Here is a 14,958-nt window from a genome sequence, read left to right on the forward strand (position 1 = left end):
GGCCCTCACCCCACTGTGTTCCCGAGGGCCCTCACCCCACTGTGCTCCCGAGGGCCCGGCTCCGTCTCACCTTGGGGATGCGGGAGATGATGTCCGGATACTTGGTGGTGTTGTCTTCTTGGTTGCGGCTGAAAATGCGCACGTCGCCGTTCTCCAGGATGTGAATCTAAAACAAAACGACACATTTGAAATGAGAAGATGGAGGTGAAGGTGACAAAGAGCCATAAAACATTCCCACAGTGGAATTGTGGCTTTGCTGTCCCGTTTTTAACTGACTAAACACATAAAAAGCTGTCGTCAAAACTAACTTTGACTAAATGTTTGGGTTGGACAAAAGAAGACTTGGAAAACTAAAGACAAGACTTAAGCACCGATAAGTCGACAGAATCTCTTATCGCAACAAGCTCACAGGATTTCATCAAAATAACTAAAAAGAGTGAAAGATAAGAAAAAAATACAAGTACAGAGACAAAATAAACACAAAAATACAAAATCAACCACGGAAAAGTCTGGAAAACGTGCAATTTGAAGAGAAACCTCCATATTTTTAAAAGACGCTGGACTGGACTTTACACCGCCTTAAAAACAAAAGTAATTCCTCACATTTTTAACGCTTTACGAGCATCAGAATGACCTTTTGAAGCCAACGACAACTAGCATGCTAACAGACTGGTTACGAAAAAGCGCGACACACGGCGGTCTGTTTTTCACCCAGAGCACTTTAAGTCGACTCATGTAATAAAGATCTTAACTAAATGTCCCGTAAATTCTGTTTAAATAAAGCTAGACTACAATTCTGAAGGGTAAATGTCGTAAATATCGTCTAAAATAGCACTTTTAACCAAAAGAGAAGCAGAGTTAGCGGTGATTGTCTTCTGTGATTTCAGATCTCAGTTTAAAAAAAGGCATCGTTTCTTTTGTCTGTTATTCACGGTCCAGATCCAACATCCAGTGTGAGTGCAAGTGCTCCCCCTACAGGCCGGTTTAAGAACATGTCGACTGCAGAGAGACAGAGGGGGACAGGAGAGAGAGAGAGGAGAGCGAGAGCGAGAGAGAGAGAGAGAGATGGAGGGAGTGAGAGAGCAAAGGGGAAGAGGAAAAAAGGAGTAAGAAGTGGACAGAATAAGAATATAGGCATAAGAAGGATGCATTATTCTGTCATCTCAAATAATATACACTTCTTTTTTCTCTGGTTCTGCACAGTCTGTACCTTGTATATTTTCCTTTTTTTTGTGATTTTTGTGATGTGTTTTTCTTCAATTTAAAAAAAAGAAACAAAATAATAATGAGGGAGGGAGAGAAGAACAGAAGGAAAAAGAGGGATATTTAGCGTATTAGCCTTAATTCTCCAGCTCTGTGTTGATGTTGTGTAATAAAGCTTTACTTGAACACTTAATGCACATTTTATGCTTTATTTACATTGAGAAAACAACGTGGAACAAGAAAACTCAGAACGGAGTGTTTCTGAGGCTCGGAGGGGAGCGGACTTTCTAACCGGGATTCATCAAACGGGCGTGAATGAAGCTAAATGCTAAGCTAAACGCTAAGCTAAATGCTACTCGACGCATGTTTTCAATGTGGTAAACTGTGGTAGAACAGGGTTAAAAGCTCATAAGTGTCAACGTAGCGCACGTAATATGTGTCCTTTAAGCGTGAGGAATCTCTTATGTTTTTGGCTAAACGAGGCGGCAGATTTTAATGACATCATTTGCAGGGAATTGTCAAAATGGGGTCTACATAATCAGCCCCAAAACACTGGCAGACGTTTTCGCTGGTGGTTTCTTTTTCTGGATTCTAAACAATGAAAAAGAGAATGCATCAAATCTCTAGAGGGGAGAGAGACAGAGGGAGGAAAAGGAGAAGAGCAAGGATGAAAGTGGGAAAGAGGGAAGGAGACGGGGAGAAGGAGGGAGGAATAAGAGAAATAGAGGGAAGAGGAAAAATAAGATTGAAAAGAGTCTTGTTTTGTCGGCGCGTCTCTCTTTTCGCTCTTCTCTTTCCAGTTCAAAGGCTTGTTATTGGCATGACTGTCCAAAATTAACAAAAGCTCCTCCGGCTTTTATATTAGAAAGACCGGCTCGCCGTGGATTCCCGCCGCGTTCCAGTAATCGGCTTTTTTCCCCTCTTTCTCGCTCACTTTGACTGTTTTTAAGCTTTTCTCCAGCCGGTGTTTTCTCCCCGCAAAGCCCCAAAAGAAGCTCCACGTCTGGGGTGTTTTCTCCCCGCAAAGCCCTAAAAGAAGCTCCACGTCTGGGGTGTTTTCTCCCCGCAAAGCCCTAAAAGAAGCTCCACGTCTGGGGTGTTTTCCCCCCGCAAAGCCCTAAAAGAAGCTCCACGTCTGGGGTGTTTTACCCCCGCAAAGCCCCGAAAGAAGCTCCACGTCTGGGGTGTTTTACCCCCGCAAAGCCCCGAAAGAAGCTCCATGTCTGGGGTGTTTTCCCCCCGCAAAGCCCTAAAAGAAGCTCCACGTCTGGGGTGTTTTCTCCCCGCAAAGCCCGAAAGAAGCTCCACGTCTGGGGTGTTTTCTCCCCGCAAAGCCCTAAAAGAAGCTCCACGTCTGGGGTGTTTTCTCCCCGCAAAGCCCTAAAAGAAGCTCCACGTCTGGGGTGTTTTCCCCCCGCAAAGCCCTAAAAGAAGCTCCACGTCTGGGGTGTTTTACCCCCGCAAAGCCCCGAAAGAAGCTCCATGTCTGGGGTGTTTTCTCCCCGCAAAGCCCCGAAAGAAGCTCCACGTCTGGGGTGTTTTCCCCCCGCAAAGCCCCGAAAGAAGCTCCACGTCTGGGGTGTTTCCCCCCGCAAAGCCCGAAAGAAGCTCCATGTCTGGGGTGTTTTCTCTCCGCAAAGCCCGAAAGAAGCTCCATGTCTGGGGTGTTTTCTCTCCGCAAAGCCCTAAAAGAAGCTCCACGTCTGGGGTGTTTTCCCCCCGCAAAGCCCCGAAAGAAGCTCCACGTCTGGGGCGTTTTCTCTCCGCAAAGCCCCGAAAGAAGCTCCACGTCTGGGGTGTTTTCCCCCCGCAAAGCCCTGAAAGAAGCTCCACGTCTGGGGTGTTTTCCCCCCGCAAAGCCCTGAAAGAAGCTCCACGTCTGGGGTGTTTTCTCCCCGCAAAGCCCGAAAGAAGCTCCACGTCTGGGGTGTTTTCTCCCCGCAAAGCCCTAAAAGAAGCTCCACGTCTGGGGTGTTTTCTCCCCGCAAAGCCCTAAAAGAAGCTCCACGTCTGGGGTGTTTTCCCCCCGCAAAGCCCTAAAAGAAGCTCCACGTCTGGGGTGTTTTACCCCCGCAAAGCCCCGAAAGAAGCTCCATGTCTGGGGTGTTTTCTCCCCGCAAAGCCCCGAAAGAAGCTCCACGTCTGGGGTGTTTTCCCCCCGCAAAGCCCTAAAAGAAGCTCCACGTCTGGGGTGTTTTCCCCCCGCAAAGCCCCGAAAGAAGCTCCACGTCTGGGGTGTTTCCCCCCGCAAAGCCCGAAAGAAGCTCCATGTCTGGGGTGTTTTCTCTCCGCAAAGCCCGAAAGAAGCTCCATGTCTGGGGTGTTTTCCCCCCGCAAAGCCCTAAAAGAAGCTCCACGTCTGGGGTGTTTTACCCCCGCAAAGCCCCGAAAGAAGCTCCATGTCTGGGGTGTTTTCTCCCCGCAAAGCCCCGAAAGAAGCTCCACGTCTGGGGTGTTTTCCCCCCGCAAAGCCCCGAAAGAAGCTCCACGTCTGGGGTGTTTCCCCCCGCAAAGCCCGAAAGAAGCTCCATGTCTGGGGTGTTTTCTCTCCGCAAAGCCCGAAAGAAGCTCCATGTCTGGGGTGTTTTCTCTCCGCAAAGCCCTAAAAGAAGCTCCACGTCTGGGGTGTTTTCCCCCCGCAAAGCCCCGAAAGAAGCTCCACGTCTGGGGCGTTTTCTCTCCGCAAAGCCCCGAAAGAAGCTCCACGTCTGGGGTGTTTTCCCCCCGCAAAGCCCTGAAAGAAGCTCCACGTCTGGGGTGTTTTCCCCCCGCAAAGCCCTGAAAGAAGCTCCACGTCTGGGGTGTTTTCTCCCCGCAAAGCCCGAAAGAAGCTCCACGTCTGGGGTGTTTTCTCCCCGCAAAGCCCTAAAAGAAGCTCCACGTCTGGGGTGTTTTCTCCCCGCAAAGCCCTAAAAGAAGCTCCACGTCTGGGGTGTTTTCCCCCCGCAAAGCCCTAAAAGAAGCTCCACGTCTGGGGTGTTTTACCCCCGCAAAGCCCCGAAAGAAGCTCCATGTCTGGGGTGTTTTCTCCCCGCAAAGCCCCGAAAGAAGCTCCACGTCTGGGGTGTTTTCCCCCCGCAAAGCCCTAAAAGAAGCTCCACGTCTGGGGTGTTTTCCCCCCGCAAAGCCCCGAAAGAAGCTCCACGTCTGGGGTGTTTCCCCCCGCAAAGCCCGAAAGAAGCTCCATGTCTGGGGTGTTTTCTCTCCGCAAAGCCCGAAAGAAGCTCCATGTCTGGGGTGTTTTCTCTCCGCAAAGCCCTAAAAGAAGCTCCACGTCTGGGGTGTTTTCCCCCCGCAAAGCCCCGAAAGAAGCTCCACGTCTGGGGCGTTTTCTCTCCGCAAAGCCCCGAAAGAAGCTCCACGTCTGGGGTGTTTTCCCCCCGCAAAGCCCTGAAAGAAGCTCCACGTCTGGGGTGTTTTCCCCCCGCAAAGCCCTGAAAGAAGCTCCACGTCTGGGGTGTTTTCTCCCCGCAAAGCCCCAAAAGAAGCTCCATGTCTGGGGGGTTTTCTGGGGTGGTTTAAAAAAAGAAAAAAAAAAGAAAGAATTTTGCACAATTTTAAATATATTTATCTTAACTGCATTTTAGTTCAATGAGTGGTCCGACCTGTAGGGGGCACTTTAAACAATATTATAATTTATCCCAAGTCGGGTTTAAAAGTCTTGCAGCAAAAAAAAACACGTTTAAATCTACTTTAACGAGTTTTTTGAATGATAATATAAACTATAACTGATAATGTCCTGCGACAAGTTGGCCACTGTCCAGGGTGTACCCCGCCTAAGGCCCGAAGTCACTGGGATAGGCTCCAGTCACCCGCGACCCCGAAAGGGAACAAGCGGTAGAAAATGGATGGATGGATAACTGATAATGTTATACATCTGTGAACAATGTGAAAACCCCACACAGCACGAGCAAAAGAAAGTGGAAAAAACAAGCTGCAAAACCTCCGAGGAGCTGACGAACACCCCATTTATTTTAAAGGAGAAGGGGAAAAACAGAGCGCAGAGTAAGAGTTGTGGAAGCTGGAGGCGCTCGGCTTGCGCGCGCCCGGGTGAAAACATGCTCTGAGCGGCTCCGAGCGGCTCTGAGCGGCGGGAAAAATCACACATGGTCCAAACACCTCGCTGAACACGGCCCCGAGCGACGCACATGTATAAAACAGCAGTGTGTATGTTCCACGCACCGGGGACAACGGCATTCATCACTTCCAAGGACCGGAGGGAGTGAGCAGGAGCGAGCGAGCAGGAGTGAGCGAGCAGGAGAGAGCAGGAGGGAGCGAGCAGGAGAGAGCAAGCAGGAGGGGAAGCGAGCAGGAGCGAGCAGGAGGGAGCGAGCAAGAGAGAGCAGGAGGGAGCGAGCAGGAGGGAGCGAGCAGGAGCGAGCAGGGGAGCGAGCAGGAGAGAGCAAGCAGGAGGGGGAGCGAGCAGGAGGGAGCAGGAGCGAACAGGAGGGAGAAGAGTAGGAGCGGGAGGGGGCGGGAGGGGGCAGGAGGGAGCAGGGGAGCGAGCAGGAGGGAGCAGGAGGGAGCAGGAGCGAGCAGGAGGGAGCAGGAGGGAGCGAGCAGGACGGGGCAGGGGAGCGAGCAGAAGGGAGCAGGAGGGAGCAGAAGGGAGCAGGAGGGAGCAGGAGCGAGCAGGAGGGAGCAGGGGAGCGAGCAGAAGGGAGCAGGGGAGCGAGCAGAAGGGAGCAGGGGAGCGAGCAGAAGGGAGCAGGGGAGCGAGCAGAAGGGAGCAGGAGGGAGCAGGAGCGAGCAGGGGAGCGATCAGAAGGGAGCAGGAGCAAGCAGGAGGGAGCGGGAGCGAGCAGGGGGAGCAGGAGGGAGCAGGGGAGGGAGCAGAAGGGAGCAGGAGGGAGCAGGGGAGGGAGCAGAAGGGAGCAGGAGCGAGCAGGTGGAGCAGGAGGGAGCAGGAGTGTCTGTTGAAGAGCACTGGTACTTCACCTGAGCCCTCTCTCCGTCGTACTTGTACTCGCAGGTGAACGTCGCCTCGTCAAACTTCTTCATGACCTCGCCCACGCCTTTGGTCGGGTGAGCCAACATGGGCCTGAGGGGGACGCCTGGAAACACAAGGACACGGTGAAACAAGAGACCAACAGTTGTCCAATGCACCACGTTTACACGTGTACATTTAGGACAACCACGTGTACATTTAAGACTACTATGTGTACATTTAAGACTATGTGTACATTTAAGACTACTATGTGTACATTTAAGACAACTATGTGTACATTTAAGACTACTATGTGTACATTTAAGACAACTATGTGTACATTTAAGACTACTATGTGTACATTTAAGACTATGTGTACATTTAAGACTACTATGTGTACATTTAAGACAACTACGTGTACATTTAGGACTACTATGTGTACATTTAAGATTTCTTTGTGTACATTTAAGACTACTATGTGTACATTTAGGACTACTACGTGTACATTTAGGACTATGTGTACATTCAGGACTACTACGTGTACATTAAAGACTACATGTACATTTAGGACTTTGTGTACATTAAAGACTACATGTACATTTAGGACGTTGTGTACATTTAGGACTACGTGTACATTAACTCTGTTCAACTGGAGACATAAAATGACCCAATGGCAAGTGGAAGAAATGTTTATAATCTATACTATATTCATTTTTTTTAAAAGCCTACACAGTATTTTATACTTTTGGGCTTTTACAAATACATTTGGCCGTCCCTGTATGTGTATTTTATAACATAATATAACATAGAACAGTAGCATCTGAATGTCACTAGCATCAGACATAAACATTATCATTCCAGACATATTTCTGACATACATTCTTCATGTGGCTCTTTGTAGAGGCTCAAAGCCGCTTTACATTTCATTCTTCATCTCGTCACACGCTGCGCCTGACACTTTCCCCTAAACGTATTTCCTTTGGGTATTTTAAGATCGGGCAACGATCATGTCTAATCGTCCTCATCGCTTTAGAGTTATTTTAACCGTGAAAACGTGCGGTTTGGAGTTTGTTTTAGAAATGGCACCGATTCAAAGTCTGTCGTGTTTAGGATCAAAATAAAAACAATAAAATTCAATGGAAAAAGCATTTTGAGGAGGGGGGATGTATTCTTTATTTACCATATGGTCCAGCTCTAAAAGTTAGATCTTAAACCTTAGATCTTAAAGCTGCAGTACCTGATTTTCAAACCGTGAAAAGGAAGTGTTTAAATCTCTCCATCTCGTCCCGATCGTTCACAAACCCTTAGTATTCACATGCATTCACTTTCACAGCTTTAGAACAGAAGTGAAGCTGGGGCTTTTACATTATACTGTATGTTCCGGACTATATAAGTCGGACATTTTTTCATAGTTTTGTCCGGGGTGCGACTTATTCTCCAGAGCGACTTATATATGATATTATTCGTTATTCTCACATTGACAACCACAAGAGGGCGCTCTAGGCTCTAAGCGACGCAGAAGAAGAATCTGCACTTCCTCTTCCTCTGGAGTTTGTGCAGTTGTTTAGAAGTGACACAGAGGAAGAAGAATTCAATGGATTTAGTGATTTGGGGTAAAACTGATGCTTTGGTAAACTTGTTAGCATGTTCTTTATGCTATAGTTATCTGAATAACTGTTCATATGTTACGTTAACATACCAGACACTTACCACAGTTCTGTCTGTGCCTCATGTAGCTGAAGGTGTTAGCGTTAGCATACGTCATGTAGCTGAAGGTGTTAGCGTTAGCATACGTCATGTAGCTGAAGGTGTTAGCGTTAGCATACGTACACCTATTCACCATGTTCTCTCATCTGTTATTATTCTAAACTGCATTTACAGATTAAATGTCTGTTCTTGGTCTTGGATTTGATCAAATACATTTCCCCCAAAAATGCGACTTATTCTCCAGTGAGACTTATATATGTTTTTTTCTTCTCTATTATGCATTTTTTGGCTGGTGCGACTTATACTCCGGAAAATGCGGTAATCTTTGAGGGAAAACACAAAATTCACTAATAAAAAATCTAAAGTCATGTACGGCAGCTTTAAATTGTAGCGGTGAAGCTAAATGCTATCGCTAACTTGAAACGTACAGTCACGCCGCCGTCTCCAGGTACCACAGTGGTTTTGTGAATACCTGGCGTGTTCTCCCCCGTGTCACGTACTCCTCCCATCGCTGTAATTAAAACTATTTATTTGCGCCAAAGCGACGCTAGTCACAAGGTTCGCGTCGGAGCCAGTTCAGAGACAAACTCATTTTTACCACAGATAAAAACGCTTGTGGGCGCGAGCGAGGGTGATGCTTCCAAACGTGTCACTTCTTCAGCTCGTTTTTCACGGCTTTCGAGCGCGCGCTTTTCGCAGGCGTGTCGGCGCCCGCCTCGACCCGAGTGACAAAAGCTCAAATTTTAACTGAAGCTAAACTAAATTAATTTGATTTGTTCGGATGTGCGAGCGAAGGCGTCCGCGCCTTTGGAGACGCTTCGGCTTGATCAGAATGAAACTTTTCTCGTGGTTGCAGGTGCAATGGCGTCATCTTAAATTTGTGAACGACGCGACGGTCTGGAAAATGCAGACAAAAGCTCCGTTAAAAATGAGAACGGAGCGTTCGTTAATATTCTCTCCTCGTTAGAGTCGTGTTGCTCAAAGTTGTGCTGCGTTTTGGGAAAAGAAACAGTTTCTCAAAGGTATCGTCCGAACGGTGGCCATACCTTTATTGTACCTATTGCTGTAATATTCATTATACACAGAGCCAAAACCAAACCAAACAAATATATACTGTTAAATGCAGTTTTCTTTTACCAGCGGTACCATAAAAACTCTTTTCTGGTGCTGCGTTGGTGCTTTTTAACTCTACCCAAGGACAGTGCTCGACACGTCAAGATTCAGTACAGATTAAAAACCATCTTGACCCAAACTGAGGCTTTATTTTTATCGTTTAGTCCATAAACAACGTGCGTTTGGTCAATTATCCTGACCCGGTGCAAATTGAGCCATCTGTACAAGTCCAAATAAAACCATTTGGCAAAAAAGACATGGTAGAAAAAGTCGACTTCGATCCGAAAGTTGGTGTCGGACGGATTCAGACTCGCCCGAGCGAAAGGCGACGTTGGGCTGTTTGTCATTAGATTTTAATGTGTTTACAGGCCGTTTAGTCATTTGATTTGTATTTGTTTAGAGGCCATTTAGTCGTTTGCAGAATTCTCTCTGTCGCCCGGGTTAACTGCGCACGCTTCCATTTCGTTAAACTGCGCTAAACGACTTTGTGTGGGACCCGCAGTCACCGCCCTGAAGTGACCCATCGCTCCGGAAAAAGAGAGAGCATTTATTCAGCCTTGTTCAGAACCTCCAAAACGGCAGCAGCGGCGCCGGGTAACTGACCAGAGACGGGCCAATTTAACGTCTAATTCGAGACGTTCCGACGGCGGCACGTATTGGCTTCGTCCGCCGGCTCATGGCGAGCTGCACGACGTCGGCGTAATTGGAACTTGATCCTCCGTTCGGGGGCCGTCGCCGTGATGAACGACTGGAGCGGAATAAGCGACCGACCTCCTCCGAGCGATCGATGCGGAGCCGGAGGTAGATCCAGGCCCAGATATTGGATTTCAAAACGTCTGGCGAGCGCCGTACGTGTCGGGGCGGAGTATCGCGGCGTCGAGTGCGTCGCGAGACACGGACCAAACGGTGGAGGCAATAAGTGTTGAATGGATTTGCAATTTGCGTTTGAAATGATGGATTCTGATGAAATGAGACGGAAATATGAACGGCAAAACCAAACAATGCCAGGAATCCCGCGGCAACTGCAGGTTTTATACGGTCATTACAACTTAAAGGAGACGTATCGAGCAGCGACTGTGCCGTCATTGGCCTTTAAACGTGCGCTTGTACCTTTCCTTGAGAGCTCAAAATACTGCGTACGTTGAAAACCGCACTGGGGCTGTGAATAATGATCATTTCGCTCATGAATTAATCAAAAGAACAATTGCTAGATGAATTTTGACCGTTGTTCAGAACCCAAACGGACCTTCAATGCGACGCTTTTACTCAATTTGTGAAGTGGAGAAACGGAGAACATTTACTGATGAATTAAGTAATCACTCTAACCGCACGTACAGACCATTTAACGATGATTCTACTACTTTTTATAACCGATTAGCTGCGATAAATCGATGAATTGGTTGCAGCCCTAAACCAGATATTACTTTCTACCGGTACGACGTTCATCAGGATTAAAACAGAAGGAAATAACGTTGACATTTGTTATTAAATGTAAGTAAAATAATAAAATACTAAAGCTAGCTTGCCCCAACAGGCTAACGTAAAACAGGCAGTTGGAATTAACAATGTCACGGTATCAAATGCCAAAATATTTTTTAGCTCTTGCGATTATACTGCGACCCGAGCAATCAAGATGAACTATTAACGGAATCATCTCGACATCCCTGGTGGGAGAGAGTGCGACACGCGTCTGGAGATGATTTGGTATTGGATTATAAAGGAAAAAAGCCGTCCAGATCTCAGACTTAGACGTCACAAATGTGGGAAACTTGAAGCGGAGTGTTTTTGTGAGGCTGGCGTGGGCGTTACCTGGAGTGAGTTTGCAGCGTTTGGGGAGTTCATCGACGCCCTCCTTTAGCAGAACCGGGATGAGCACGTCGTAATTGGGCATTTCGCTGGCCGGGGGGGGGGGGGGGGAACGGCGGGGGGAGAGAAGGGAAGGGACGGGGGGAGAGAAGGGACGGGGGGAGAGAAGGGAAGGGACGGGGGGAGAGAAGGGACGGGGGGAGAGAAGGGAAGGGATGGGGGGGAGAGAATGGACGGGGGGAGAGAAGGGACGGGGGGGAGAGAAGGGACGGGGGGAGAGAAGGGAAGAGACGGGGGGGAGAGAAGGGACGGGGGGAGAGAAGGGAAGGGATGGGGGGAGAGAATGGACGGGGGGAGAGAAGGGACGGGGGGAGAGAAGGGACGGGGGAGAGAATGGACGGGGGGAGAGAAGGGACGGGGGAGAGAAGGGACAGGGGAGAGAAGGGACGGGAGGGAGAGAAGGGACGGGAGGGAGAGAAGGGACGGGGGGAGAGAATGGACGGGGGGGAGAGAAGGGACGGGGGAGAGAAGGGACAGGGGAGAGAAGGGACGGGAGGGAGAGAAGGGACGGGGGGAGAGAAGGGACGGGGGGAGAGAATGGACGGGGGGGAGAGAAGGGACGGGGGAGAGAAGGGACAGGGGAGAGAAGGGACGGGAGGGAGAGAAGGGACGGGGGGAGAGAATGGACGGGGGGGAGAGAAGGGAAAGTAAAAAGAAATCAATTGGAGCTCAAAGGGACGGCGCTTCAGAAAACGCGCTTCTGCGGTGAGACCCTCGCACGGTTAATTTATTCCCCAAAGTGAATAAATGTGATAGTTTGGATTGGCGGAGCGGGTGGAGCGGGTGGAGGCGATGCCGCAGAGACTCGTGTAGTGGGGTCAATAAAAGAATCAATAAAGAATAAAATGCATATAGTCTGAGGTTTCGTCAGCCGTGAATAAACCAAACTGTGATGTCATTAGAATGAAGAGTTGATTCTTCTGATATAGACAAAGGAAACTAGAGTCGTGATAATACGACGCCACAACAAACTAAACCAGGTCTAAACTGGGACTAAACCAGGTCCAAACTGGGACTAAACCAGGTCCAAACTGGGACTAAACCGGGACTAAACCAGGACTAAACCGGGACTATACCAGCACTAAACCAGGTCTAAACCAGGTCTAAACCAGGTCTAAAACAGGACTAAACCAGGACTAAACCAGGACTAAACCAGGTCTAAACCAGCACTAAACCAGGACTAAACCAGGACTAAACCAGCACTAAACCAGGACTAAACCAGGACTAAACCAGCACTAAACCACCACTAAACCAGGACTAAACCAGGTCTAAACCAGGACTAAACCAGCACTAAACCAGGTTAAACCACCACTAAACCAGGACTAAACCAGGACTAAACCAGGCCTTTACCAATAGGTCTGTTTGAGGATGAGCGTCTTCTCCTCGATCCAGGCGCGGCGGTTGTCGGAGCTCATTCCTTTCCCTGCGTCGATCACAGCGGGAGGGAAATCTGAGGGAATAAAAGACCAGGGAAAAAAACATCTATTTGTGAACGTTCCGGAAAAGCAGAGAGCGAGGAAACAACATATTTACAACTTCATCCCCGTGTGACTGCATCAAACTGCTGCCTGAAACGTAAAGACGCAGCAGTCAAGTGCAAGTGCTCCAGAAGTATTTTTCATGCATACTTTCTTTTTTCTGTGTACTGTGAGCGAGATCAAATATAATCACACTTTCGAAAGGGATAATTAATCGCATTGCACGCCCTTTCTATTTCCATTTTGAAGTATTTTAGTACGCGTTTTCACACCGATGGCTGCGTGTAGCGTGTTCCGTCTGTCAGGCCGCGTGATCAAAGTCTAATGCCTCACTTTCCCATCGCAGGAGTTGAAGCGCTGCAGTATTTATTCAACGCACAAACGAGCGAGGAGAGATTTGTCCGTCAGAGAATAATCAATTTACCCGATGTACTCGATTAAATAACAGGGAAACAAATGAAAAACTCACAGCAACAAACGTCACCGAGTCAAACGAGCGGCTAAATGAGCCTCGTTTAGAGTCTGAAAATCTGAACAAAGCGAGAGAACGCGTTTGTTTACTATTCATCGTGGGCAGGTGAATAATTCCACTGTATAAATTGGAATAAATATTTCATGACCGACGCTGACCGCGGCTTCAAATTAATATTCATTGTGTGATTTGTGTTCATCACGTTTATTTATTCTGTTTTTTGTCTGTATTTTTGTCCTGGTTTTATTACAGTTTGAATGTTCTGCTTCTACACGGTCTACGTTTTGTCAACAATGAGAAAAGCACTTCCGTCTCTAATCGTTTTATATTATACGAGTAAAAGGAGGACAAACAAACGCAGGACGTAAAGAAAGTCTGTCTCGTTGCAACAGAATAAGCTTTTCCGATTCTGTAAAATGACTTCCTCTGCACTGTGGAGGCTTCACTGAGGACCATGTGTGGCTGTTTTTCATTTTAGGTCGTAAAAAAACATGTGTAATTAAAGGAAAAGCAGAGTAAATGTCCACAAACGTATGGAAAGTGAGTCATTATCGAACGCTTCAATGTCAGAAATAAGCTCCAAATTTAAGAGCTAAACCTTCATCTTTTTGGTGTTTTTATTGGTCAATAAGGTTCAAAGCAAACGCAGATCAGAGTTTGATAGTGTTTGATGGTGAGCTTAATAAATCAACTGAAATACTGTACGTTTAAAACATATTTCTCTGCCTTTTCTCTTCATTTCATTTTATTTAAGCTTTATTGACAGGAAAATAGAGTCAAACTTAAATGGTTTGATTAAAACATTTGCCTTTTCAAACCCCACGACTACATTAAGTTTCTCTGATCTGAATTGAACATTAAGTCCTAATTACCGTATTTTCCGGGCTATAAGTGGCACATTTTTTCATAGTTGTGTCCGGGGTGCGACTTATTTGTGATATGATTCGTTATTCTCACATTGACAACCACAAGAGGGCGCTCTAGGCTCTAAGCGACGCAGAAGAAGAATCTGCACTTCCTCTTCCTCTGGAGTTTGTTGAGTTGTTTAGAAGTGACACAGAGGAAGAAGAATTCAATGGATTTAGTGCTGAAGGTGTTAGCGTTAGCATACGTCATGAAGCTGAAGGTGTTAGCGTTAGCATACGTCATGTAGTTGAAGGTGTTAGCGTTAGCATACGTCATGTAGCTGAAGGTGTTAGCGTTAGCATACGTCATGTAGCTGAAGGTGTTAGCGTTAGCATACGTCATGTAGTTGAAGGTGTTAGCGTTAGCATACGTCATGTAGCTGAAGGTGTTAGCGTTAGCATACGTCATGTAGCTGAAGGTGTTAGCATACGTCATGTAGCTGAAGGTGTTAGCGTTAGCATACGTCAGGTAGCTGAAGGTGTTAGCATACGTCATGTAGCTGAAGGTGTTACCGTTAGCATATGTACACCTATTCACCATGTTCTCTCATTTGTTATTATTTAAAAGTGCATTTCTTTCCCCAAAAAATTAGACTCAAACTCCAGTGCGACTTATATATGTTTTTTTCTTCTCTATTAAGCATTTCTTTTTGGCTGGTGCGACTTATACTCCGGAAAATATGGTAGTGCTAGTTAATAGTGTCCACAAGTGTAATTATCCAGGCTTTGGAAAGTGTAATTCGTTTACACCTGGGCTACGGTTTCTTTTAAAACACTCAAACATCAGAGTGAAGTGTAGAACGCCATGTGAAGGTGTGATGTTCAGCGCTCGCGTGTGGGCGTTACCTTGTCCGGGCGGAGTCAGACACACCGCTTGGCTCAGCGCCGACAGAACGCTGAGCTCGGCCAGGCCAATCCTCAGCTTCCCGGCCAGCGACCTGTCAATCAAGGGTTGAGCGATGAGAGGAGCAAATTAATCCATCACAATTTATAATTCCATTTGGTCTTAGTAAAAACACAGTCGCTGAACATAAACAATACAGACTTTTAATCACTGAAAGTGGTTTAAAGGAGAACAAAGTGACGGCATTGTAAGTCCTTGTGATGGTTAAATGTTGTATTTTCTTAATTAACATAAATAAACAGGATCGACATCACACTAATCCCACTTTAGAACGATGTATTTACACCTTCAAACTCCTGCCATGGACACAGTAAATGGATACGTTTGGAGCTTACTTTTGGCGGCAGAAAAGGCCATCACAATCACAAAGACGAAGACGATAT

At 47.3% G+C, this 14,958-nt stretch overlaps 1 protein-coding gene across 1 annotated transcript in view; it reads right to left on the reverse strand.

The window, feature by feature from the left end:
• Positions 1 to 14,958, reverse strand: part of lig1 (ligase I, DNA, ATP-dependent) — a 125,897-nt gene that overhangs the window by 58,427 nt on the left and 52,512 nt on the right. Inside the window, exons 15-19 of the mRNA XM_072440591.1 lie at positions 14,518 to 14,609; positions 12,167 to 12,266; positions 10,760 to 10,845; positions 6,142 to 6,257; positions 71 to 166 (exon numbers count right to left, since the gene is read on the reverse strand). Coding sequence (XP_072296692.1) covers positions 71 to 166; positions 6,142 to 6,257; positions 10,760 to 10,845; positions 12,167 to 12,266; positions 14,518 to 14,609 — 490 coding nt within the window. The remainder of the gene's footprint in view (positions 1 to 70; positions 167 to 6,141; positions 6,258 to 10,759; positions 10,846 to 12,166; positions 12,267 to 14,517; positions 14,610 to 14,958) is intronic.

Source organism: Eucyclogobius newberryi, unplaced genomic scaffold, assembly GCF_026437365.1.
Source record: "Eucyclogobius newberryi isolate DKJ021-1_F unplaced genomic scaffold, fEucNew1.0.hap1 SCAF_12, whole genome shotgun sequence".
Classification (NCBI taxonomy): Eukaryota; Metazoa; Chordata; class Actinopteri; order Gobiiformes; family Gobiidae; genus Eucyclogobius; species Eucyclogobius newberryi.